Source organism: Amyelois transitella, chromosome 7 (genome assembly GCF_032362555.1).
Source record: "Amyelois transitella isolate CPQ chromosome 7, ilAmyTran1.1, whole genome shotgun sequence".
Taxonomy (NCBI): domain Eukaryota; kingdom Metazoa; phylum Arthropoda; class Insecta; order Lepidoptera; family Pyralidae; genus Amyelois; species Amyelois transitella.
Window position 1 is genome coordinate 6759491 of NC_083510.1, and position 27937 is coordinate 6787427.

The 27937-nt window shown below is 37.7% G+C and overlaps 1 protein-coding gene across 1 annotated transcript; it reads left to right on the forward strand.

The window, feature by feature from the left end:
* LOC106131502 (rapamycin-insensitive companion of mTOR) lies at positions 1 to 27783 on the forward strand. Its single transcript, XM_060945060.1, has 24 exons — positions 1 to 222; positions 340 to 616; positions 1633 to 1764; positions 11030 to 11259; positions 12389 to 12611; positions 12826 to 12979; positions 13243 to 13347; positions 13448 to 13573; positions 13694 to 14353; positions 14954 to 15142; positions 15571 to 15779; positions 16193 to 16580; positions 16903 to 17126; positions 17452 to 17647; positions 19680 to 19944; positions 20200 to 20740; positions 20851 to 20969; positions 21509 to 21599; positions 21910 to 22056; positions 22458 to 22616; positions 22910 to 23052; positions 24514 to 24858; positions 25251 to 25357; positions 25541 to 27783. The coding sequence occupies exons 1-24, from the start codon at positions 183 to 185 to the stop codon at positions 25796 to 25798; spliced, it is 5328 nt and encodes a 1775-aa protein (XP_060801043.1). The 5' UTR covers positions 1 to 182; the 3' UTR covers positions 25799 to 27783.
* The last annotated feature ends 154 nt before the right edge of the window (positions 27784 to 27937 follow it).

Below are 27937 nucleotides of genomic sequence, written 5' to 3' on the forward strand. Positions count from 1 at the left end.
CCAAGGACCAACTGTCAATCAAATAAATAGTATGGTTGCAGAAAAACAGGGTTGATTGGTTGGGTTATTAACGTCTGTTTTTATTAAAATTATATTGTTAAGTACCAATTTTCATGAATCGATATTACTTAAACATTTTCAATGTTGCAATAGTCCATAATCCTAAAGTGTAAAATGAAATCATGGCCTCTACAGAGTATAATTGGTTGAGTCGTAAAAGAGGTAAATATCATGTTATTTACTGTTATTTTAAATATTTAATATATTTTTTAGCATGTTATTTAACTGTTCTATCCTAATTGAATAAATCTTCAATATAATACATGATTTTTTTTGCAGGTAAACAAAATGTTATATTGTTTAAGTTAGACACAAATAAAAGCAATGAAGATAACATCAAAGACATAATACAAGGGTTGTATTTGAATAAACCATTCCAAAATGATATTTCACCCACCAACAAGAATGTGCCCACAGAGTTTAAATCGGGTTTAAGAGGCATGCAAAGAAATAGTTCTGACAGCTGTAGATTGTCCTACTTAAATGCCTTAGTCACACTTTTATGTAAGGAAGACCGAAATAATTTGGGATTTACCACTGATGAGTTGATGACATGGTTTGTATTTACAATGTTTTTTACCATCATGTTTAAGATTTATCTTAAGAATACTATAATATGTAAACATCAGTTTGTCATACCATGTGTTACTAAGTTGCTTACACCTCCCTCATCACTTAATCATATATCAAGACCTAAAATTCATTTTTTTTTATTTTAATAAAAAAAGGTCATCATTCTGTTTAAGTGATTCTATATTTACCTTTTATTAAGGAAAATATTTCAAGAAAGAATCTTTATTTCATAACTTTAAGTAAAAATAAAAGAACAGTTGGCTTGCGACTGCATATTTGTTACTTTGAGAAAAATTTTAACAGGTGAATCAATTTTCATTCGTTTTGTATAAACATTACATGGAGTTTTGAGAAGTGAAGGTTCAGCTGTGCTGCCGTTAATACAAGTCAAAGAAACCTTTTTTTTTTACTTTCAAAGCCAATATGTTACAAAATAGTTGCATAATTAAAAACTGTTATAAATAGAGATCAGATGCATATTTACCTAAAGTAATATTTTTGCTAAGAAAGTATGGAGGCGGCTTCTTGCTTTTGGGATTTGAATCATTTTGAATCCTGGAAATTTTATTAAACAAGAAATTGAAACTTATTGTATATAAGGTAGGATAAACACCTTTATAAACATAAGTGATGGATGATCATATTTATTAAAAAATTATCTACCTACCGGGATTCCAGGATTATACTGCGTTATTTTTTAGTCAGTACGAATACAGTTCTAAATAGAACATTAAGTGTATCAATGCCGAATCCCGGAATTTTTGAGGTACAGAAGTACATTCCATACTTACCCAACACCCCAACTTTAGGTAAATATGCATCGAATATCGATCTCTAGTTATAAAACATTAATATAATTTACAAAGACCTATCTAATGATACCTAGCCAAGCTATGTTTATCAAAAATAGTTTCCATCCATCCATAAATTCAAAAGCCTAAGAAAAGTCAAAGGCAATAATGTCAAGTAAAGTTTACATTAAATGTTTTTTTTTTTTAGTATTCGTGTGAGTCTTGTGGATGAATCTATGGCCTTAAGAGCAACTGCTCTTAGGGTCCTACGATATTTAATTAAAACTGAAAATGATGTGGCTACATTTAACCACTTGAAGCTCTCTTACCTGGTAGCCAGGTATGTAATGTTTTCTTTCTATCCAGATTGCATTTAAATTTATTAAAATGTTGTTTTATTCTTATTTTGTAAGTTTCAATCCTGTTTAAAAACACACAATATGTTTTATTATCATTTTTAATGTGTATGTATCACTAGCGACCCGCCCTAACTTTGCACGGGTAGCATTTTTACATATAAACTCTTCCTCTTGAATCACTCCACTCCAATCTTCTGTTTTCTTTGTTTGTAAGAATATATTCATAAAGAGATACATAAGTATACCATTTTGAGATTTGTATTTTGAAAGAACCAAGGGTATGAGCTGATCTCATCTATGCTAATATTATAAAGCTAAAGAGTTTGTTGATTTGAACGCGCTAATCTCAGGAACTACTGGTTCGAATTGAAAAAATAATTTTGCGTTGAATAAACCATTTATCGAGGAAGGCTTTAGGCTATATAACATCAATCAATGATGCCCAAAATAACTGTTCCATGCGACGAAGTTGCGGGCACAGCTAGTTTTTTATGAGGATAGTGCAGAAATAAAGGATAAAAGGGATATTAAACAAGAAAGAAAGTGTGTGAACATTCCATCTAAGGCGAATTGGGAGCCACTTCAATTTGCGACGAAACTCTGCAACATGATTGAAGTTACAAAGTGGTGTTCCGTTATTTATTTTTAAAGCTCTAAGCATACATACATATATAGTAGTGTCCGACCGAAGGTCTATTTTAGGCCGAAGCCGAAGCCGATTAATCGGCTATCGCCACAACCTTCGGCCGAAGCCGAAGGTTTATATTCTCTCAGCACTCAGTAATTAATTTCGTTCAATATTGTCTACAAGCTACAATTATTATTAAAATTATTTCAAACCCTCAATATTGAAGGTTTATATATTGACTGACTCATATAGAAGTTGATGATATATCATAGAGATGGTTGGTTTAGAGATAAATAAAAGTTTGTGATTTTGTGATTTACATAGGTACATACATAAAATCACGCCTCTTTCCGGAGAGGTAGGCAGAGACTACCTCTTTCCACTTGCCACGATCTCTGCATACTTCCTTCGCTTCATCCACATTCATAACTCCCTTCATACAAGTTCGGCGGTTTCGGGTACTTTTGACCTGACCTTTTACCAGGACGTCCTTAATTTGATCAAGATACGTTCGTCTAGGTCTTCCCACTCCGACCTTTCCCTCCACACTCTCCTTGTATATCTGCTTAGTCAACCTGCTTTCATTCATCCTCTCCACATGACCGAACCATCTTAACATACCCTTTTCTTTTCCTGTAACTACATCTTCTTTCACATCACAACATTCCCTTATCACGCTGTTCCTTATCCTGTCACTCAATTTCACACCCATCATACTCCTTAACGCTCTCATTTCCACTGCATTTATTCTGCTTTCATGCTTATTTTGCCATACCCAACTTTCACTCCCATACATTAGTGTCGGGACCAACACGCCCCTGTGCACAGCCAGTCGAGCCTTTTTGGATAGTTTCTGACTGCTCATAAAGGCATGCAAAGCTCCATTCACCATGTTCCCCGCGTTCACTCTCCTTTCAATATCACTATCATACTTGCCATCTGATGTAAACTTTGATCACACACACATCTAGAATAAAGTAATCCTTGTGTTGCCGGGCGCGATCGCATGCAGTCGATGACGAAGACGACGTCACTCCGTAGCTCCGTAGATCTACCCTACTATTTTTTTTTCATATACAAACTCTTTCACTGGCTCAACTTTTTCTCCTCCAATCAAAATATTACATGATGTAATTTCTTTCTCCATTTCAAAAACCAGTGTTTTAGTTTTACTTACGTTCACTTTCATTCCTTTCTCTTTTAAAGCTTCATGCATACAGTTTACCATCTCCTGTAACTCTTCCGCTGATGACGCCAGTATAACCTGATCGTCGGCATAGAGCAGACATTTGACGAGTAACTCATTCATCCTTAATCCACCGTTTATCTCCGTTTATCCTGACACAAGCACTCGAATCCTCATATAAGGATTTCAGTGCTCGTATTAAGAGACTGCTCACCCCATGCATAGAAAGTGCTGACCACAATTCATTCCTCTCAACTCTGTCATAGGCCTTTTCCAGATCTACGAATGTGCAATAGACTTTATGACTCTTGGCCAAAAACTTTTCGGCTATGCACCACAAGGAAAAGACCTGATCAGTACATCCTATTCCCTTTCGAAATCCCGCTTGAGCATCCCATATTTTGTCATCAGTTTCATTCCTGACTCTATTAATCAATACCTTAGCATACAATTTTCCGACGACGCTAAGCAGGCTTATACCACGATAACTTTTGCAGTCCAGCTGTGACCCTTTTCCTTTGTAAAGTGGCACGATAACAGCCTTACACCAATCTTTTGGTACTCGGCCGCTTCTCCAACACAAATTGAAAAGGCAGTACAACTGTCTAGCTACGACGCCTTTTCCTGCTTTTAGCATCTCGACCGACACTCTATCATACCCAGCAGCCTTACCCGCATTCATACTCTTAAGTGCTTCCACAATTTCGAAGATTTCAATTTCGCCTTCCATCTCATTCTCTTTTTCTTCGCTATAGCAGAAATCTTTACTACCTGATTTACCTACTGGTAAAAAATAATGATTTGATTTCTTTATTATGTAATTGAATTACAGTAATTCACAAATTACAATTAGACCAATTAGTTTTTGTTTTACTCGACTAGACCAAAACTAGACTAATAAATAAAATAAACAAACACTAACTTCTAAATGTGATATTTTGACAGTGACTCCCCGTCGCCTCATGACTTTCGTAACAGTTCGTTCAATCTCGACGGTCGCTCGGACCTTCGGCGAAACCTTCGGCTTCGGTCGGGTTTTGGGCCGAAGCCGAATGTTTCGCCGAAGGTGGATTTTTTGGCCGAAGGTGGCCGAAGCCGAAGCCGAAGCCGAAGCTTCGGTCGGACACTAATATATAGGGACAGATGCGGAAAGTGACTTTGCTTATACTATACTGACGGCCTCCGTGGCGCAGCGGTAGTACGCTTGTCTATGACACGGAGGTCACGGATTCGAATCCCGGCCAGGGCATGATGAGAAAAGAACTTTTTCTGATTGGCCTGGTGGGTCTTGGATGATTATCTATATAAGTATTTATTATTTATTACACTGGTCAACACGATTCTGGTTTCCTTAATTTTTTTCTCTCTTATTGGTTATTTCTATGGTCCTGACTATGAAAAAAATACTGTGAGATTGCCAACAGCTTTACTTTTTGAAATATACAGTTTCATAATTTCGACCAAATAAAGACAAAAAACTAATACATATTTCAACAAAATATCTATTAAACACTATCAAATGATCTTTTATATGATTTTCTTGCATGAACGACGTTAGGTAGATCTCGTTTCAAACTCCAGCAGTAGTCCGCCATCATATGTGAGTCCCATCTTCCCTGATATCGCCCTTCCATTGTCCGAAGATCTTGGTGAAATCTTTCACCCTGCTCCTCACTAAAATCACCCAAATTTTCAGGAAATTGGTCTAAATGCGAGTGCAGGTAGTGGATTTTTATGCTCATGTTGCACCCTAGCTCTTGCAAGTTTGATAGCATGCTCTCAACAAGCTTAACATGGTCGTCAGATTTCTTGTTGCCTAGGAAATTACTCATAACCAAAACAAATGAATTCCAAGCTTTGGATTCCACTTCAGTCATTGATTCGACAAAATTGGGGTCTTTTACGACTTGCCTAATCTGTGGCCCATCAAAAATACCTGCTTTCAATTTTTCTTTGCTTAATCCTGGAAACTTGCGAAAAAGAAAATTAAAACATTCTCCATTTTTGTCAAGTGCCTTCATAAATTGTTTCATTATGCCAAGTTTGATGTGAAGAGGTGGAAGTATGATGCGGTCTCGACTAACTAAAGGCACGTTTATTACATTTTTTGTACCAACCACCAGCTCTTCCCGCACTGGCCAAACTTTTTGTGACCAATGATGTTGTTTGTCACGACTATCCCAGAGACACATGAAACAAGGGAACTTTGTGTACCCCCCTTGTTGACCTAATAGAAAATTAACCATTTTTAGATCAACACAAATGACCCACTTGTGGTCCTTATACTTAATTTTATCCATAACCTTAGAAATATTTGCGTATTCTTCTTTTAAAGTCGTCGAATGTGCAATAGGTATAGAACCGTACTTGTTGCCGTTATGTAGCAAAACACACTTTAAACTTCTTTTGCTGCTGTCTATGAAAAGACGCCAATCGCTAGGTTGGTACTTTGTTAAACCTATCTGTTTCAAAATACTTTAATACGTTACAAAAAACTAAATCCTTTTCTTGAGAAAAATACGGTAACAGATTTTTTTCTCGCGTACGATAAAATGTGATTTTGGTTTCCGGAGTAAGCAAATTTTTTTCTTTTAAACGAGATGCTAAAATTTCAGAAGCTTCTTTCGGTAAGTTCAGATCTCTTACTAGGTCATTTAATTCTTTCTGATTGAATGGTTGAGGTTCTGAAAGGTTGAATTTGTAGTCTGGATCAGAATCTTCACTTGATATATTTCGTTCATTTCGTTCGGATTCACAAATATTTGGATCATCAGAAGATTTAGATGTGCTGGGTTGTACCTCTCGTGATCTTAATTGAGGTCGTTGAGCAGAAGCTAAGTTGGGATAAGGTTACTTACTTCGATTTCCAGGATTGATTCCGTTTATTTTCACAACGCAAAAGTAGCAGTCGTTATGATGGTTTTGAGGTTCTCGCCAAATCATTGGTGTTACGAACATTGTTCCATCTCTTTTTCCACTGGACCACAACCGTAGACATACTACACACTTCTGGCAAACAATATGAGGAACCCATGGCTTGTCCTGATTACACAATTTTATTTTAAAATACTGATGATACGCAGTTTTCACAAAGTCCGATATAGGTTTTCGATATTTTTTAAATACATATTCACCACAAATATAGCAAAAACAATCTGGATTAAGCAGACAACATCTTCTTGAGGAAGCCATATCGAAACCGACAACAAAATGTGTTCTAGTACCCGAAACAAAACGAAAATCTAAATAAAAATATCAAGTGAGGGTAGTTAGCTATAACTCAAAAACAAAAGCTGTTAGAGAAAATGGCTGCCGTATTTGATAAATACGCGTCAATTTAAAACAGAAACAAAAAAAATCTCATAGGAAACAACCAACTTTATTCTTTTTGTTGACCAGTGTTATTATTATATACTAGCTGTTGCCCGCGACTTTGTCCGCGTAAATTTCGAGTTGAATCTTGATCATACAGTCAGATACAGACAGACGGACAAAAAATTTAAAAAAGACAGACAAAAAATTATCTATCCGTTTCAGTTAAAATATTAAATGTACATACAAAATATTTTTATCGTTTTATTATATGTAGCATTTTGATTTTCAGTTTTTTAAAATAAAATACTCAAACAACACAAAAAAAAATATTTTAATAAAAAACAACAAAGATCTTGTTTTTGTTGGGACTGGGAACTTGGACCGTCAACTTACCAGTCTCACGCGCTAACCACTGGACCATCGAAGCCGTTGCGGTGGTGACGAAATTAAAGTAGACTACATACATATGGTCACGACTATATCCCTTGCGGGGTAGACAACCAACAGGCTTGAAAAGACTGAATGGCCACGTTTAGCTATTTGGCTTAATGATAGAATTGAGATTAAAATAGTGATAGGTTGCTCGCCCATCGCCTAAAAAAGAATCCCAAGTTTGTAAGCCTATCCCTTAGTCGCCTTTCACTTATATTTTTATGTTATAGGTATAATGCTGTCGTATAATGATAAATGATTTTGAATTTTATATTTCGTAACTTATTTGCGGGCAAACTCATGCCTTGAGTTCATTTAAATGTCGATAACTTTTTTTTTAGTGAACCGATTTTGATGAAACAAACTTTAAATGTTCTTCTGAGTTAAAACAAAGCAATTGGTGAAAGTTTGAAGTAAATCGGTTCAGTACTTTCGGAGATAATCGTGATCATACATACAGACAGACAGACAAGAAATTAAAAAAAAATATTTTTGCTTTCTGTTATTCATTCTAAGTGTCCCTCTATTCATTTCAGTAAATAATACTAAATGTACAGACAAAATATTTTTACTATTTTATTATATGTATATAGATAGTATCGTTGAGTTAGTATCTAGTGACAAGTCTCGAACTTACTTCGAGGCTAACTCAATCTGTGTTATTTGTCCATATATTTATTTATTTTTATACTAGCAACTCGCCCCGCCTTCTCACGGGTGCAATGCTGATACTAAATACACTACAGAAAATCTGTGACTATTTATTTCATTTTTACAACAATTATTACATTACAGAATGTCTTTATGTATATATAACGTTTACAGCTTTTTAAAGGCACGCTGCCACCGCCCCGGTCGGCCTGTACCGCCGCAAGCGCTACTTCCCGCAATTTTAAATCTGTAATATCTTCAGAACTTGGGATTCTTTTTTAGGCGATGGGCTAGCAACCTGTCACTATTTGAATCTCAATTCTATCATTAAGCCATATAGCTGAATGTGGCCATTCAGTCTTTTCAAGACTGTAGGCTTTGTCTACCCAGCAAGGGATATAGACGTGACCATATGTATGTATGTATATCTTCAGAAATATTCATTTAAATCTTGTGCTGTAAAGGATCACATAGATTTGTATTAAATCAACAATGTATTTAAGCTATTTAAATGGATAAGAATTAATGCTGTATTGGTTAAAATCGCTTCAAAATTTGCAATTATTTGTCGTAAAAAGTAAATGGCAATAAAATGTTATTGTGGGATATCCATGAGGGATAGACATATACCATCGCGGAGTTTTCTGTAGACCTTTTCAATGTGCACAAATAATTACTACATTATTTTGATAAATCTCGTTGGGTTCAGCCAATGTAAGCGGAAAAAAAATATGATAATTAACGACATCACAGAAACCTCAAAAATAACAGTATTTCTCCACTATTTAATGAAAGTTATTATACATATAAACCTTCCTCTTGAATCACTATTGAAAAAAACCGCATCAAAATCCGGTGCGTAGTTTTAAAGATTTAAGCATACAAAGGGACAGAGAAAGCAACTTTGTTTTATACTATACTAGCTGTGCCCGCGACTTCGTCCGCGTGGAATAGTTATTTTGGGCATCATATTTATTTTTGCAAATATCCTCCTCGGCTTTATCAATTATAGCTGCTAATTGTTATGCGACGGGGGGTTGGGGTCAGGCGGTCACGGGTTAGAAAGAACGCTGGTTCGCCGTATTAAATGTTTCGCTGCAAATTGCTTATAACGACTATATCTCAAAACCTATTCGTCTGATTTATATACTGTAAATGGCAATTTTAGTCTACATGAAAAGCCGAAAGTAATAAACATATTTATTTGGATAAGGATTAATACTGAATTAAAGAAAATTGGTTTCAAAATAACTTATGTTTATAAAGAAAAAATAATCTTAAAAAATGAACATAAAAGTGGTATAAGTATAAGTAAACCTTAAGAGATAGATATATGCTCTCGCGGACTTTTTTGTGGCAAAAAATGAGTACTTCACATCTTTAGTACATTGTTTTACTATATCTTTGTTGGTTTGCGCAGCGTTCGCGTGGAAAGCTCGCAGATGGCCGACTCATTCAACTTTCACCTGCATTGTTGACGTTTCCCGTAGGAAATCCGGGATAAAATGTAGCCTATAGCCTTCCTCGATAAATAGACTATCTAACAGTGAAAGAATTATTCAAATCGGTTCAGTAGTTTCTGAGATTAGCGCGTTTAAACAAACAAACAAAACAAACTCTTCAGCTTTATAATATTAGTATAGATAGTGATAGTGATGATGATGTATACTAGCTGTTGCCCGCGGCTTCGTACGCACAATGCAAAACAGACCAAATTAACGATATTTATAGTAATAAATATACATCCATCTTCTCTTCTTCAGCATATTTTCGCCCACTGCTGCATATGCCTCTCCAATATCTTTCCACTTAGCCCTATCTAAGGTTTTTCTGGCCCATGTTATTCCGGCATGGTTTTTATGTCATCGGACCAGCGGGTTAAAGGTCTGCAAGTATTCCTCTTTCCAGCACTTGTTCGCTATTCCTGGACAGATTTGTCTCGAAGAGGTATTCAGAGCATAACTCGTTAAATGGCTCGTTCAGTAACCTTTAATCAGTGTGAAAGTTTTGCAGTTAGTGATCAGGTTTCGCATACGTAAGTCATTACTGGAAAAACGCATTCGTTGTACACCTTTGTTTTAAGATATTGAGGCGGACTCTTTAAACACCATTTATAGTTTTCTAAAAGCTGCCCACGCTAGTTGGATTCTACGACTTGGTTTTGCCTCCATAGAATTTCTGCCCAATGTAAGTAATCTGCTGCCCTAAATGAATGTACTCATCCACCCTTTCCAGTACGCGATCTTCGACTGAGATTGGATGTTGTCGCTACGTTAGGGTTAAACATTACTTTTGTCTTATTCATGTTCATCTTCAGACCCACTTTAAGTGAAGCGTGTTACAAGTTCATTATAATGTATTATAAATTTTATTGAAGAGGACGTCGAATCTCCCTCTTCCTGAAGGCTTAAGGACGAGAATTCGACAAGTAACCGACTTGGAGGTCGAGAAAATAAAACAAACTTATATAATTATTTTAAAAGTAATGATTGATCTGTCTGAAATCCAATTTATTTCAAAACAAATATGCCTACAGCACATTCAAATATATAGCATAAAAGCGTTCTAAAGATGAAAGAATTGTTGAAATTTGTTGTAGTTGTGGATAAGTATGAAACACCATTCCGATCGTCCAGGTACTACTAATAATATGTATTTAAGGTCAAATATTGCTTGTTTAATAGTATAGGATAAAAGCATAGTGAGAATTGCTACACATTTATTAGTTCCTTTATGCATAATAAATGATTCATTCATTCATTTATTGGTTAACTAGAAGATAACTTTATGAGATTGTTTGCTGTTGCCGTAAACTTAATCATTTCTATTTTTCTTGCACTTGGTGTTAATTTCGGTTACATACTTACCTCTTAAAGACTTTTCCTTAATTGCAGGGGATCCTTAAACATATTGGATCACAGCAAAAGGTGTACTTGATGAATGCCTAGTTTAAACGTGGTATCATTAAATCGCATCGTCTATATATATATGTACTATATAATAACAGGGATGATTACTTTATTTGATATTGCAGATCAATGGATCTAATGTTGCGCAACGAGGAAGAGAGAGCCCAAGCACTAAGAGTGGTCCGGCGTATAGTAGCGGTGGTGGGTTCTGGCGAACAGTCAGTGTGCCGCGCGCGGTCCGTGTTTGTGGAGCCCGGCCTGCTGCGGTGCCTCGCCGCCGTGGCCAGAGCGGGCAGCTCCGGCGACGGCGCCGACCGCCTGTCCAGACCTGCCGTGGCTACACTGGCTGAGATATGTTAGTAAATGTTAATTTTGTATGTATATAAGGTTAACCAATGTTAGGTGAGCCAGTCTCTTCTCTTTTCCTTTTGTCTCTCAATTTATCTATTTATAAAAAGAAGAATAGCACTCACTTGAAAGAGATATTGGTTCATGAGCGAAATAATGACATGCACATGCACACATCAAAAAAACCAAAGGTATTTAATATCTGCATCCTGTCAATATGTCAGGCAGACATACAGTTGTCAAGCATGGGAACTGACCAACAAGTTAACAAGTAATATGAATGTCTGCCAAAATAGTATGGAACGAAGTGTACCTGGTGTGAGAAGAGATAGAGACAAAAATTAAAGGCATCACAAAATTTGCATAAAAAGTATACAAAACCTTGAAATAAGCCAGACATATGTTGAGAGAGCAGCAAAAACTACGGTCAAAAATTGTAACAGAATGGTATCCCAGGGACAGTAGAAGGAGGCAAAACCGGCAGAAAAAAGGTGGGAAGATGGCCTTAAACTGCTGGTCCACATTGGATCAGGGTGGCAAACGACTATCGTTCGAAGGATAAGCTGTCGTGCGACAAAAACGGATGATACAAACCACACCTTTGTGCAACAGCAATAATGGCTATTTTTATTATAATAAATTGTATATAGTCATCTGGGCTTTTCCATAGCAGAATTATAAGAGCCAAGTTAACTCGTATTGATGTATACTTGTATTTACACGAATTTCAGTAATTTTATTTCGGAGATACTTGCAGATTAAAAAAGGTCGATTACTTAAAAAAAAATAAGTGTACCCGCGAGAAATGATTGCAATGTCACATTCCACAAAACCTAATGAGAGGCAGATTTAGTTATTTTATTTAAGTTATATTTACAACATTTTGTATTTAGTTTTTTTTTGCCATCCATGGTGTGATGAAATAGTCTCTAAACAAAGTCTGTCTCCCATAAGTGTTTCTTTTTTGCTTATCTATAAACAGTGAATGCCTATGAAACATTGTGGTGGAGGGTGCAACCCGGAACACGCAAAGATGATAAAGACATAATCACATCTGTATCCTTTTTGGGTAGACAAAGCCAAGAATCTTGAAAAGCCATGTTCAGCTGTATTACAAATAAATTAATTGTTTACAGGTGTGTTAAATCCTGACTTATTTATAATGTGTGGCGGAGTGAACGCAGTCACAAGGCAGCTTGCAGAATGCGCGACGCCGCGAATGGCGGAAGCACTGTGTGGAGTCCTACTACATACGCTCAATGATCCCATGTCGAGGGCTTCGGCACGGATCGACCTAACTTACCTCAATTCTCCATATTGTGACTTCCACTTTAGACCAGCCGGCACGGATACCAGTAGGTCAGTATACATCTAACCGATCATAAAACGTAGGCATAAGCTAAAGACATCTTGCAATAAATAACAACAACAATGACTTACACAATGATTTCTCTGTAGAGGTAATTTTTTCAGGAACAGGCCAACTTGTGATCTTGTAAAATCTCAATTTTAGCGAAAGTAACTCTATTACTAAAATGCTAGTGTTTTCTAGATTTTCTGATAAATTTCGCAGAGATGAACGAGAGATGCGGTTTACGTGCAGTCGGTTGGCGTTGCTCTGTGTCCTGCGGAGTTGGCCGGGGCTGCTTCACTTCTGCCACCCGCACAGTTCGGGCGGGCTTAGGGCGCTCATAGCTGCCTTATATCTACCGCGCCTAGAAGTCAGAGTGAGTAAACTTTTGTTGTGAAAGAATTTACTTACGTTTCGTTTCGTCGTAAAAGTAACGTTGTGTTCCGCCGTTTTGTTCGAGTTTTGAGTACTTTTCTCTTTAGTTGTCGCCTTTTTTTTGACGATTTTAGTCGACATCTAAGTGAAAGAATAATCTAACAAGAAGAAATGGTAGAATAAGACCAATTCTTCTTAAAACTATTTTTTTTCTATTAGTACTTGACCTAAGATGTAATATGAAAAACTTGTTTTTACTTTCAGAAAGCCATCTTGGACCTCTTATACGAACTTGTAGGACTACCGCAGCCAGAGTGGACAGACGAGATTTCTGTTGCTTTGGATGCTGTAGACCCATCAGATTTTCAAGTAAGACTTTAAATGTGAAAACGTTTTTGTTGGAATGTTGAGGATCCTGAGTTATATATGAAGAAATGATTCCTATATGAAAAAAAAATATTTTTTATAGGACTCATGGCGGCTTAACGATGGTTTCGTCGCCGCCGAAGGCACTGCCATATTACCTCATCTTAGCGCTACGGGACCTGATATCACTGAGATCCATTTAGCTCTATTACTTCAATGCTTCCTAGAGGTATGTTACTTTATTTATGATCTATGTGTGTACAAGTGATTAAATATTGAGTAAACCATGATTTTTAAAAATTGTTATCTCTGTTGTAAATACAAGTAAAACAAACATAATTATTTCCAGGCTGGATTACTAGATGGACTCGCGGAAGTGATAGTGACGAGTGACACGTTCATATCCGTGAGGGCGACAGTGTTGCTAGGTCAACTGTTGCACTTAATACACCTGTTCCTACCTCCTCAAATATGTAACATAACCCCAGCGTTGCCATCGCTGCTGTCGCAGGCAGCGGCGGGCACGCCCGCGGCCTTGGCAGCCGTGGCGGCGCTGAGAAGGCTCCACGCCATGCTCGAAGCGCGCCCGGCCAGCTGCAGTCTCTTCCTAGACCATGTCCTACAGTACTGCAGCGGCGCTTACACTGAATCCTACCGTGAGGACGACGCCAAGAGCCGCAAGGAAAAAGACAACGCCAGCATGGCCAAGCCGAAAACCCTCCATAAAGAAAACAGCATAGAGTTCCTAAACGAATCTGACAATGAAAACGAACAAAAGAGACACAGCGTCGGCTCCAGAGCTGACGTCGCAAACAGGAATGTGAGTGCGTTAGTGAAAAGCAAAAGTGTCAGTTCTCGGACTAGTGCCGCGGTGAGCAAAGTGACTAAATCGGCGAAATTCTTTAACCTGTTTGAGCGTGATAGTGACAATTTGATTCGATGTACGTTAGTCATGCAGAACAAGGATGGCAACACATGGGATTGGGAAATTATAAGGACAATATTGAAGGTATTTAAAAACTTTATCTAATTTTCACTCTGGCTATTATATGTATGTCATTTGTATTGTGCTTCATTTAAAGCATCAGGTAGTATGTTTTAAAACATACTAGGGAAATAATCCCAAATAAAATTGATGTTCTATTTTGAAAAAAAAAAAAACAAAAATTTTGCTACATACATACATTCATAAAATCACGCCTTTTTCCCGGAGGGGTAGGCAGAGACTACCTCTTTCCACTTGCCAGGATCTCTGCATACTTCCTACATTTCATCCACATTCATAACTCTCTTCATGCTACATAGATTGCAATTTAAGCTAAAGGTCAGTCAAAAGAACTTGAAACAGATGAGCTTACATGCAGAAAGTAATAAATTTAGCTGAAGTAAAAAAATTATGCAAGCATTGTGGGAAGAGATATAGAGATGTAGTCTTGCCTGCCTCTCTGGGAAAGTGTCACCTTATTGTGTTCATTAGTGGAAAAATGTCTTCCAGTTACTTAGTATGTTTCCAGTTGCACCCTCCACAACAATGTTTCTGGCTCCTCTCAAGGGAGGTGCGGTCACGACCAGGATTTACTCCAATAATGATAATAATGTTTTTGTGTAGGAAAACGACAGTAGCCCCCTAGTGAACTTGAACGACAGCGGTCACAAAGCGTGGGCGGGCCGCATCATCAGCTACCTGAAGCCGTCCTCCAACAAGTACTCTCACTCCGACCTGTCCGCCACCGCGCACGGCCACTCCGCCACGCGCGCCGGCTGCCAGCTCATCCGGCATCTGCTGAGGCAGAACGATGTCAGTATACACCTCACTCTGTATACACTCACTGTCACTATACACATAAAGCCTCCTCCAACAAGTACTCTCACTCCGACCTGTCCGCCACCGCGCACGGCCACTCCGCCACGCGCGCCGGCTGCCAGCTCATCCGGCATCTGCTGAGGCAGAACGATGTCAGTATACAGCTCACTCTGTATACACTCACTGTCACTATACACATGAAGCCTCCGCCAACAAGTACTCTCACTCCGACCTGTCCGCCTCCACGCACGACCGAGGCAGAACGATAGCAGTATACAACTATACTTATTTTTAAAATATTTAGGCCCACACCATTAAAATCCCACTAGAAAGTAACCCAGTTCAAACGCGCCGGTCGCATGGCGATTGCGGTGACGACTTCGTCTAACAACAAAATTATAAGTATTTTTTTTTATTTACAGGCTGATTGTCAAAGGCTTTTAGAAGATTTATTTCTGGACGTGAGCCGGCAGATTAAGGCCATAGAGACTGGCCTGAAAGCCCATGGATGTCTGTTCAGCCCGCAGCACATGTGCAACACCATGTGCCAGATGTATTTTCTCTTTATTGGTCAGCTTTGCCATTCCCATTCTGGTTTGAGACTGTTCAAACAAACGGGATTGTATGAGAAGTAAGTGGCAAGATCTATTTTCAAGGAATTTTTATCAGTTCTTGATTACCTACCTAGTTGCATAAGTTTCTTTTGTCTAAGATCGAACTATTGTAACCTAACATACGGCAATATGGCGGCCTTGTCACATTATGCAATATCTTACTGATAAATTTAAGTTGCTGTGTAGTTGTATATTGATTTAAAAATTACATCTATATATTTTTCACTATAAATTGATGTTGCAATATTTACAACTTCTACTTAGGTACATTAATATACCTGGCAGGGTCGCCATGTGAGGCGTATAATTGATGTGATGATTGGAATTAAAATCTTGTTATTTATATTTAATGCTAACTTAACCTACTGCTTCACTACAAAGTAATTAATTATCTGTGATAAAATTACTCAAAAAAACTATTCCTTTCCAGTCTTCTCGAGCTGTCAACAAAGACCCACCACAGCTGCTATGTGAAGTTAGTCATATCGAGTTTAGATTATACCCTCGATTCATACCCTCGCGACATTCTTGCCAAAACCCTCACATGCAATATCCAGGCTTCCAGACTTTACACTACCCAGTTCCTAAATGTTTTGATGCGGGCGTCGCGAAAATCCCGTGACTTAGTGCGCAGGAAGTCTAAGTTGAAGAAAAATTTCGTTCAAGAACATTTCAAGTCTACGCAAAGGGACGATGATGGCCATGGAGTGGACATGGATACCTGGCTTTTACAAGTTTTGGTAGGACAAGTGAAAGACGAGTCCAAGCAGGTGGTGAAGTGTGCTCTCGCTATTTTGGAAGAGGCTTATAGTGTTCCTGTGAGTACATAAATTCTAAAGTATATATTTTCTGAGGATTGTTTAGGCTTTATAAATTGAGTTTATTGATTAGGAACTGCATTGTGGATGGATTTCTTTTGATTTAGTAATGATTTACTTAAACATAGAAGTAACTTTTCAGCACTAAATATACCTATCATTTAAGTCTTTATTGATTTAAATTATTAGGCTAATAAATTTGTTTTGATGTACCTCAATTGTCACTTATATGTATATAATATGATACATTTCTTTACGGTGAGAAGTATTCATAATTCTGTGTTATAAGTTCAATTGTTAAAAAGCTTTGTTCATCTTTCAGGCATATTTCGAGAGATTAATAGCGATGAGGGACACACTTTGCCAAAACTGCCGGCTAGACAAAGACGGCGACCCTGCTTCGTTCGATCTGGCGTGTGTCGGGGACCGTGGGTACTTAATATGGCTCGGACTGGAAGTCGCTGCTGCCGCGAACGCACCGGATTCCAAGACCATGGCCTTTCTTAACAAACACATGGATTTTTGGACCAAATCGTATAATTATAGGTTTGTATTTTTTTTTTTTCTCAAATTATGTGTTTGTACTGCTGTATTGGTCTAGCATTTACAATAGTTTGATTGTATGAGTCTATGAGGTAACTAGTTTACCCGAGTATGGATATGCCAACAATCGTTAAGTATTGGTATAAAATATGTAATTTTACAGTCGCCTTCAGGGAACTTGACCCCTATATGGTCTTGGTTTTCTGAACAGGAGATCATGTTTCTCTAAAAGCGACTGTACCAATGTAGAGAGGTCGCAAACGGATTAAAGGCTTTATTAATAATAATCACGATAACAGTATAATCCTAATGAACACATAATTTTCAGATACGCGCGTCTAGTGGAAGCGGGCGTCCACGAGGCCCTGACCCTGAGCTGCGGCGCGCGCGCGGCGGGCGCGGGCGGCGCGCGCGCACGGCGACCGGCGCGCGCGCCGCCGCACCTGCACGCCGCCGTGGTGGCGCGCACGCCGCGGCACACGGCGCGCGCCTTGCTTGCTGCTGTTCTACACACGCATTATAAGGTTCGTTGGCTTGACAACAAGGACAATGTTACCACTTCTATAAGTCACACTGACGTGTCTGCGTTAAAGTGTTTGAGCAGGCGGCGATAATAGTCCAAGAGCCCGTGAACGCCAGACATACCTTATTTTGTAAAAGCTGAAAGTTTCTGTAAATATGCCTCTAGTACAGGTAGGAACGATCCCCACCTATGATACTCAAGCAGTGGTTGCTTTGGCAGTTAGCAGGTAATAAAGGTATACTTTTTTCAACCTGAAATTCATTAATTTGTAAAGCTCAATTTTTTGATATTTTATCCGTAATAATACAGGCATATTTACAGAAACTTTCAGCTTTTACAAAATAAGGTATGTCTGGCGTTCACGGGCTCTTGCTCTATAAAATATTCGAGAGGTTGAGCCTATCAGATCGTGCCATTTAAACCAGACCAAACTAAACTGTTTGCTCTTATACTACTAGTAGGTATAAGCGAAAAAGAAGGGGAATTTTTGCTTTTGTTTTTAAAATTTTAAATTTTATGTACTTATACGAGGGTCATACTGAAAGTTTTTAGAAAATGAGCATTCTACTATAATAGGTATTAGTTTTATTATATCTTTTCAAAATAGTGTCCCTTTACGTCAATACATCGCTGCATCCGATGGGACCATTGGGAGAAGCAACTTGCCCACTCTTCCTTAGGTGTCTCTTCGACGGCCCTTTCAAACGCAGCGACTGTTTCCTCAGCTTTCACAAAACGTTTACCGCGAAGTTTTTCTTTTATTTTGGGGAATAAATAGAAATCACAAGGTCGGGGCTGTATGGCGGTTGACCCAGTAATTCCACATTTGATGTCTCTAAAAAGTCGTTGGTTCGCCTGGCGGTGTGCGCCGAGGCGTTGACGTGATGAAGGAGGATTCTGCTGCGAGGTCGTTTCTCCCGAACTTTTTTAAAGACAAGTGGCAAACAAATATTGGTGTACCACTCTGCATTAACTGTTTTTTTATCCTCTAAATCAATTGTTGCGTAATGGCCTGTCCTTCCGAAGAACGAAGCCAAATATTTTTTCCCACACTTCGACCTCTCTTCACTTTTGTGGGCAACTCCTCGAACGGAAACACCCACTGGGCCGACTGCCTTTTAGTTTCTGGATCATAACAATAAATCGAGCTTTCGTCACCCGTAAGAATGTCAAATACGGCATTTGAGTCACGTCCGTTAAATTTTTCAATCATATCGCGGCACCAATTAACACGATGGAGTATTTGGGCCTTAGTCAAATTATGGGGTATCCACCGGGCACAAAGCTTCCTGACCTCTAAATGTTCATGGAGGATTTTATGGATTTGGCTCATACCAATGCCTAGACTTGTCCGAATCTGCTGATAAGTAACTCTTTCGTCAGCCTCTATCATACGCCGCACAACACTGATGTTTTCTTCAGTCGTCGCCGCAGAAGGCCGTCTCTCACGCAGATCATCGGTGAGATTAGACCGACCACGCTTAAATTCATTGAACCAGTTGTAAACAGTGGCACGAGATGGGGCTTCATTATGAAAGGCCAATCGAAGTCTATTGTAACTTTCTCGTTGAGTTAACTTACACCGAAAGTCATAAAAAATCATTGCACGAAAATTTTCTCGCGTTAAATTCATATTTTTGGCACGAATTATTTTCACTTTGCCGCCAAATTGCAAACAATTGAATGAAATTTTTACTCATTATTATTGCTAAAGAGTTCCATTTTTGAAATCCGAATTAATTTTTTTATTACATATATAAATAACAAATGGCCAGTTCTAAAAACTTTCAGTGTCGCCCTCGTAATAAGGTCGTTATTTAGGTTCGGTTCGGTTTATTTAGGCGGAAGGTCGCCATATTCTGCGCGATCAAATATTGCCAAAACGACTTATAAACGTGACAGGCCTGTAGCCAACATAAGCTTATGTTCTCACATCCGTTTTGCACAGATATTTTAAATTAGTTTTCTGAAACGCGCGTCTAGTTGAAACTGACGTCTATGAAGCTCAGCGTTTAAAATGTTATTGTTCACAGATTTTACAACGTAAGAAATGCGGAACGGAGCAAGAGGCTGCCGATTTAAAGGCGTCGCTGTGGGCAGTTGGAAACACCGCAGTAACTTCAACCGGGCTACAGCAACTGATGAGCCTATCCAGTGGCTATCTAGAAGATTCTGTTTTGGTTCATATTGTGCGGTTGGCAAAATACTGCGCAGTGTATTCAGTACGAGCGACGGCGTTTTACGTTCTAGGGCTCATTGGCAGTACTTACGATGGCGCTAATCTGCTATCTGAACTAGGTAAGTCTGTAACAAATGATTGATAGATAATGCTAGCGGGTCTAGTCCGGTTTATTTGCTATGTGTGTGTAAATAAATTATAAGAAGTGTAAAAGAAAAACTGATTGACTAAATAACTATAAACGCAGCTGAAACAACTACTAAAATGTTTGTAACATACAAATAGATCATTGTAGATTGATTTTCGAAAATGTTCATGTACGCTAGCAAATTCTTGGAAAAATAGAACTAACAAAGAGCAATAATTTATCACAGGTTGGCTCTGCGTACGACACACAAGACACGACCAATTCCCGGTGATACCCGACGAAACTTACCCATCCGTTTTCGACTCTCTCGGGTTCCTCACGTCACCCAACCGCCGACACCACTATGACACCGAGGCCAGTGAGCAATCCGACCACACTGACCAGAGCATGGCGGAGAGCCATTCCGATATAACCAGACATCTTAACAAAGTCACTTCCATACTAACCGAGCCAGACTTGAAAGGCCACGACGTCGTCGATCATAAGACGTACGAGAGAAGAGAACCTGACAAAAGAAAGTCGCACACCCTCCCAACACAGGGATGTTCTAGTACGCACGATCGACCAATGCTTTCGGAATCGAGAACCGTCGATATACTGAGAGATTGTCCGAATTTCGAACGGCAAGGGCATCGCGAGAACAGACTCGTGATTGGTAGAATGAACTCGTTGGAGCATGCGCACGAGGGGCGAGTGAGGAATACTAGCGAGTCTAGTACCAGCGGCGTGAGCAGTTGCGACTCGTTCCTCGGGAAATACGCGATTCCGTAAGTATACGATATGATGTAGAGTGACATATTTGCATAATTGTGTATTCCTTTCTTGTGTCTTTTTTTAGTTTGAATGCGTTATAATATCAAAGTGATTCGATTTGCAGCGACAGAGTGTTGACTCTTAGCCCCATTCCGAGCTCGTCCAGTTTGTACGGCATGAAAAGTAGCAGCAGTTCCCAACGACACAGAATATCAGAACTGCAAAGGAGGACATCCACTTCAAGTAAGAGAGTTTTTTGTTAATGAGTTTGTTTTGTTAAGAAAAAATTAATATTCTTCAGTTTTGTTTTGAGTTTAACTGCGCGTATATTTTTATGCGAGGACGAGTTTTCCAAATGCCTTTTAGCAGATGGTGCCAAAACCAAGCCGTTGGTGCCAAAACAAAGCCGTTAATAAAGTATTGCCTGTGGCGTGGCGCGTACTACTCTTAAGTCCTAACGTAGACACTAACAAGAAACTACTCCCTCACAGTTCCCAATCGAGGCGAGAGGCTAGTCATGCCTACAATCTATTATCAGTGACAAAACTTCAACTAGCGTAATCTAGTGGAAGGAATTAAAGTATAATATAAAACACTTTTTCGCTCACCAATAAATGGTGGCTTTTGCAACTTCACCTTCGGTCTATCAATCGACGCAGTGCTTAATCTAAAGTCGCTTTGCCTTTATAGTAAAGGCATCAAGATTTGACGGAGGTCTGTGTCTGTTCTATACGTTAATACTTCAAAGAATGCTGTGGGATAACTCTTCTGCCTGGTTCCAGGTTTCACCGGACCGGATGTCGCCAGTTCACCGCCAAGCCAGTTAGATATAACTGGATATGCCACACTTAAGTCTTTGAATAGGCATAGAAGGTAAACCTTATGTAAAATATATTTTAAAAAGTAATGTCATTTAGCAATTACTAAGTTTTATCATTGAGTCATGCAGCTGAGCGTGACCTTTCAGTCTTTAAGAGACTGTTGGCTCTATCTACCTCGTTAAGGATAAACATATTTATATATGTCATTAAGATTGATACATGAAGTCTTACAAACTATGTATTATTTTTTCAATCATCAATCGCTGTTTGATCATTTGTTTGACTGGTAGAGAACGTCAAATGACATGAAACGGCCTTTTGTTCAATTACGAGTATATAAATAAATGTACCACGTTGTATAGGCCTCACTTGTCTGAGAGTGCAGCGACTGGTTCGAGCGATTTGGACGATTTGAGCTGGCTGCTCACCGACACCAACCGACGATCGAAACCGTTCTCTTCGTTACGTGACCGAGCGAAGTCCACAAGGGAACGAATGACTAAATTAAGGTACGTTATTACCTATTACGGATATAATTTCAGGCATGTATTTCCACAAAATAAGTTGGTGTTATCATTTATTGGTTAAATTTTCAAGTACAAAATGAAAAGGATGAAATTTCACTATCCTTTATATTTTTGTTTGTAATATCTTTACATACTAAAGAACACAAATATCGTATTGATTTTACCTATATATATTTTTTCTTAGCCTGATATATTACATCAGCTTATCTTTATGGTTGTCTGCGACAAAGCTTTAATTAAGGCTATTTACATACTCTGATTAGGCCTTATGTCTTTGTTTTCTCCTATAGAGTCTTGTGTGTTATAATATGCTTACCGAAATTCCTCAATAGCCCCAGAGGATTTAGCTAGTAGTTTGAATTGAATGACGTGCGTCCTTCCAGCCTGCTGGAGTACGACTGGAAGCCGCTGAGCAGCGCGGAGCCGGCGCGGGCCGTGCCGCCGTCGCCGCTGGCGCCGCCCGCGCGCCCGCCGCCCGCGCCGCACCCGCCCGCCTACATCGGCATCTGTCTGCCTGAGAACCTCTCAGATCTCTTCCCCAGGTAAATGCCGTACAATCTATCTCGAAATATCACATTACATGGCCCAAACTTGTTTTATCCCAAGTCACACATAATGTATGTAAATATAATATCGGTACATACATTATAGCCTATGGCTTCGATCATACTCATCTATACCATGCCCATACCAGCAAGGGAGCTGCGGTTTTCAATCCGTAGATAGTATATGATTTTTTTGTTGTTCTGTTGACGTTACGCATACGACACTGAAAACTAAATTTTACATACTGGTTTGAGAATATGCATCATTTGTTAATAATCTTAATTTTCAGAGATAACGAAAGTAAAGCGGACGAAGCAGACTACAAGACGCCGAGACGCAACAGAGTGCCTTCGTTGTTGGTGGACTCAAGTACAAGCACCGACAACAAGTCGCGGGCCACGCCGGACAGTCAGAAACTCACTTCCTTTAAAGGTTAGTGTTAAGCTGTCCACAGTTTCTTATAATCGTAGAAATATGTACAATCGCCTGCAAAGTAGGGATGTGACATTGCTGATAAAAAATCGATTTTTATATAATCGATTTATTTTTTAAGTATGAAAAATCGATTAACAAATAATCGATTTTTCTTAAGAAAATAATCGATTTTATTATATTGATAGATTTTTTCCAAATTTTTCAATTTATGTCAAAATAAACGCCATATACATTATATCAATAGATTTATTCATTAAAAATAAATAACAATATCAGTAACTTCTTATACAGGATGACATTTAATTCAACTGCATAAATTTAACTGTTAAGTGTACTCATCTAAAGGATATTTAAAACGTAAAAAGAAAAATATCGGTTCATATTTCAGAAAGTACGAAAAAAAAATAAAAGTATCAAAATCCACGATCCTAAATACGTAATATCACCCCGGCCGGCGGAAAAGCGACGCGTAAGATTCAGAGGTCAACGACACAATGCATTCAGCTGAGCGATCTCGACAACTCTGTACTTTACTTGATTTTGATACTAGAGAAATAATTTATTTTTCAGACATTTATTTACATGTTTAGTTTTAAATTATTTTTGTAGTATTGGTCTTAATAAAGCGTGTGACGTAGTTTTTGAGGGTTTTTAAATGTGAAAATGAACGAAGTTTAAATAAAAATAGGCTCAAACGGCTCAGAAGCATGGGTATAGTCTATGTTTAAAAGGATGCAGTTGTTTTAAATGTCATCCTGTATAATCAACACAAATTAAAGTTTTTAACAATCAAGTTTGAAAAATGAAGTTTCAGCAACGAATAATGAATAAAATATCAACCGAATGTCGGTAAAATACTGTTTATCGACTAATTCCATCTAGAGAATGTTTGATTAAATTAATCATCTAAACTGTTTTAAGAGCACAGAAAGAATGCACAGATGGCGTTAATGTAATATTATGGAGCTATGATAGTATTCTTTGGCAGTTCGCGTTCCGGGCTCAAAGCCAGAAGACAAAAACATAATTTCGGAGTGCATTTATTGGATGATTATAAAAATCGATTTTTAATCGATTATTAATTTAAAAAAAATCAAGCTTAAAAATCGATTTTTACTATAAAAAAATCGATTTTTAATCGATTTTTTCCATAATCGATTTTTTTTTCACATTCCTACTGCAAAGAAACATGGCCACCTGTTAACAAACTAAAACCAAGCGAATGTTATGATTATGGCGAAACAGAGATATAATTATTACTTTTTAACTTTGAAACAGTAACAAAAAATAAATTTACTCTGTGACTTCCTTATAGTGGGTCATATTTTACATTGTTATTGAATTGCTTTTTACAATTAAATTTTTTCAATTAATTTCTTCTTCCTTTATGGGATAGATAGACAGCCTCGTAAAGACCCAAAAATTAAAAAAAATTGAAGTGGTTTTCTTAATTTGCAGAAATCGCATCTGTCTGCGGCATTCGCGGTAACGAGGCTGTGACGAATACAATTTTGACAGTTCACCAAAATACCAAAGAGAAGGCCTCCAAGACCATAGCCAGTGTTGTGGAAGAAACCGAAACCGTCCCTGCTGAGGGTTCCAGTGGCGTGAAAGAGAAAGGTGACGCGAACGAAGGAGAGGTCCGACCTGTGGAGGGTCAGAATGCGAAGGAAGATAATAGTCTGAGCTTAGTGACGTCACGGCCGACCAAGTGGAAGTGGAAGCACTCGGCTGCGGATTGCTTGGCGTGCGTGAGGACGCGGCCGCCTAGTTCGCACGAGTTGAGAGAAGCTTTCTTTGCCCGTAAGTGGTTTGCCTACTAAGTTTTTGTTTTACATTTTATCAGAAAATTAAATATAATAACATTGTTATACTAAAATATATTAACATTACTGTAGACTTCGCCATAGCTTAATTGTTGACCTGTATTTATAGATTGTAAATGTTGTTAAAGATTGTGATATAAAATGCAGAAAACTAAAAAGAAATTCTCAGGTTAAAGCTGCGGAAAATCGGTCAAAGTGGAAAAAACCGGAGAAAGACCGGGTCTAGTCCCAAAACAATTTGTTGAGGGTGCGACAGCTTGAAAACGTGATGTAAAAGAGAAAGAGAGATAAATAGATACGCACAATATATTCCTTTCAGTGTATTTCCGGGAAGTTATTTTGGTTTTTACTGGTATGTTATTTTTGCAGCTACAACCGACAATAGCCCACCAAGCAGCCCTCCGGCCGAAAACAGCCCGCGGCAAGATATACTACAGCAAGTGCATTACATGTCAAACCCTATCTACCTCCGACAGGTAACTAAATATTACGGTTTATTTCCTAATAGCGTCGATAAAATAGCATAATTCAATGCAGGTTCCCCTGCTAAGAAGGTATCGAATTAGGGCATAGGCTGACCTTGGGCTCACAAGGAGGAGCAACCGGGAAGATAACGGAAGGTAAATACTTTTCTTATTAATTTTACATCTAAATTACAGACACGTTCTACCCTTATATCGCTGAAGCAGCGTCACCCCGAAGTGTTCCGAAGCGCATGTGTATACTCCGACGTAAGCGCTATGCTATCCCGAGACACCTACATGCTGTGCGCCCGACGCTTCCTACAGGAACTGTTCCTAGACACCAGTTTCCAGTGCTTCGCCCAGGAACCACTGGCCTTGTTCAATAGACACTCCACCGTAAGAAACGATAACAATCTCGCCGAAAAGCACACGGAAAATACGCGAAACTCGTGAAGGCTGAAACTCTTAGTTGTTGTACGTATAATCTATGAATGATTTACTCTGCATTGTTATTTCTGACATGGGTTTAAAGATTCTCCATGAAGGTATGGCAAAAAAATTCAACTTCAAAGTCTTCAATTTTGATTGAAATTAAAAGCTGGTAGATAAGTGTTTATTAGTCCAGATTAAGTACTACCAGATCGGTTTTTATGAATCGCTTACCCTGATTACCTTCAATTGTCATAAGTATTGACTATGCTAGGATCTTGTTAATAACGTATTCAATAGGTATTTCAGCCGTAAAATTGTAAATTAAGTGAAATTCACTGTAAAAATTTTAAATTAGCCGCGTATTTCATTTTGTAACATTTTTAAAGTGGTGTTTGTTAGAAAATATGAACAGATTTAACAATAAAATTAAAATAAAATGGCCAAGATTAGAAGAATTTATGGTAAAGCATGAGTATAGATGCTGCCTTCCTCTTGAGTAATGTTTACAATAAATTCAACATAAATCATCAATCATCGTAAATAGTTGCCATTTCCTTTTAGTGACTTGTGTCATTATATTGTTGAAGTGTTATATTATACTATGTTTTACCTGTTCGTATTGAGAATTGTCCTTATCAGTTCCCTAGTCGTGTTGAAGTTGAAATGCGATGTCGGATTCGATACAGAATTTGCTGTATAAGTCAAAGTAATATATGTCATATCTACTAATTGTTGATTATATAGAATTAGTTTTGGTACGACTTCCTATTAGTGTATTCTCGATATTGTGTATGTATAATTTATAATAAAAAGTGATTACATGTGTTGAGTGTATTGTTACTATATATAAATAAACCAATTGTATTATAAACGAATTTTCACATGAATTTGCAAATTTTAATAATATGTATTAAGCTATTAGGTATTGCTTATTTTATAATTTATATTATTTTAAGGTAAGGTATTATAAGTCCGTGATTAAAATGTCCTAGAATTCTTCCCACTTATATAGTTAAACATTATTTTGTGGGATTTTCTTTTTGTTCTTTCTAACAAATTATAAACTAGGTATATTCTGTTTTAGGACAGGTATATCTAATTTTGCATTTTTTATAACTTTGTATAATACTTTCCTTATGATCGCCGACTGAACCCTATCCATTCCCCTCTCCCTCCTTACTTTAAGTGATGTATCCTAGTGATGTATCCCACCTAACGAATAACGCAAACTGTTTCCTATTATAATTAATCATATTTCCTAATATCAATGGAGATATAATTTTGTAGAACTACCTACACTATTGTGTTCAATTTGTTGTCTTATACTTTTTGCATTTAATTTAATTATTTTTCACATTAAATCGTTGTTATTTATCTGAACAGAAAAGGAGTAACGGTTTATGTTATAATTCTAATGATGATATTAATAAGGATTAGAAAGTATGATGTCTCAATTATTATTTGTTACATCGATGACTTGTTAATGTTCAAAGTAATATGTAGGTTAGGTTAGACTTTGTTTTAGTTGTATCAAGTGAACTTTCTGACTAAGAAAGTCTGCAAGATATACTACAGTATTTTTAGAGACACCTGTCGTAGCCTACTTTTGCATTTAAATATCCTAGCATTATTTACCATAGTCATAGAGTTCCGTTTTAGGTTCAAATGCTAGTCTCGCTTAACCGTATTTTGTATTATCTAACTAACATTGGCTCGCGAAAAATCTTCATATCAATAATTGGTTAAATAATGTTGAAGTTATTTTTGTCTTCTTAACTTAATTTCTTGGGAAAAAAAACATCTGAACTGCCTGCGTTTGATGATGTCATGTCAAGACTAATGTAAGTTCAGTGCCCTAAAACTAATTTCAAATTATATATTGTAATTTTTAATATGGAAATAAAAAGAAAGGAAAGACTAAATGACTCCGTTTGAAATTAAGTGGCTTTACTGTTAAATATATTTAACTTTAAAGGCTTTACCGAACCAAGTCAATGTCATGTCATTATTCAGTATAATAAAACATTATTTTATACTGTATCTTTGCTTATTTCTTTTATCTTCTACGTAATTACTCAATACTTTCTCCAGTGGTATAGGCACAGAATAGGGCTCGTGTAGGTAGCGTGCCCGCCACTACGTCTGGAGTGGTCTTACAAC

Bases quoted from the DNA above. Each gene is read 5' to 3' on its own strand.
- LOC106131502 (XM_060945060.1), top strand. From the start codon at position 183: ATGGCCTCTACAGAGTATAATTGGTTGAGTCGTAAAAGAG. The intron at 11,260-12,388 runs GTTAGTAAATGT...AATTGTTTACAG, and splicing joins GGCTACACTGGCTGAGATAT to GTGTGTTAAATCCTGACTTA. The intron at 14,354-14,953 runs GTATTTAAAAAC...GTTTTTGTGTAG, and splicing joins TTATAAGGACAATATTGAAG to GAAAACGACAGTAGCCCCCT.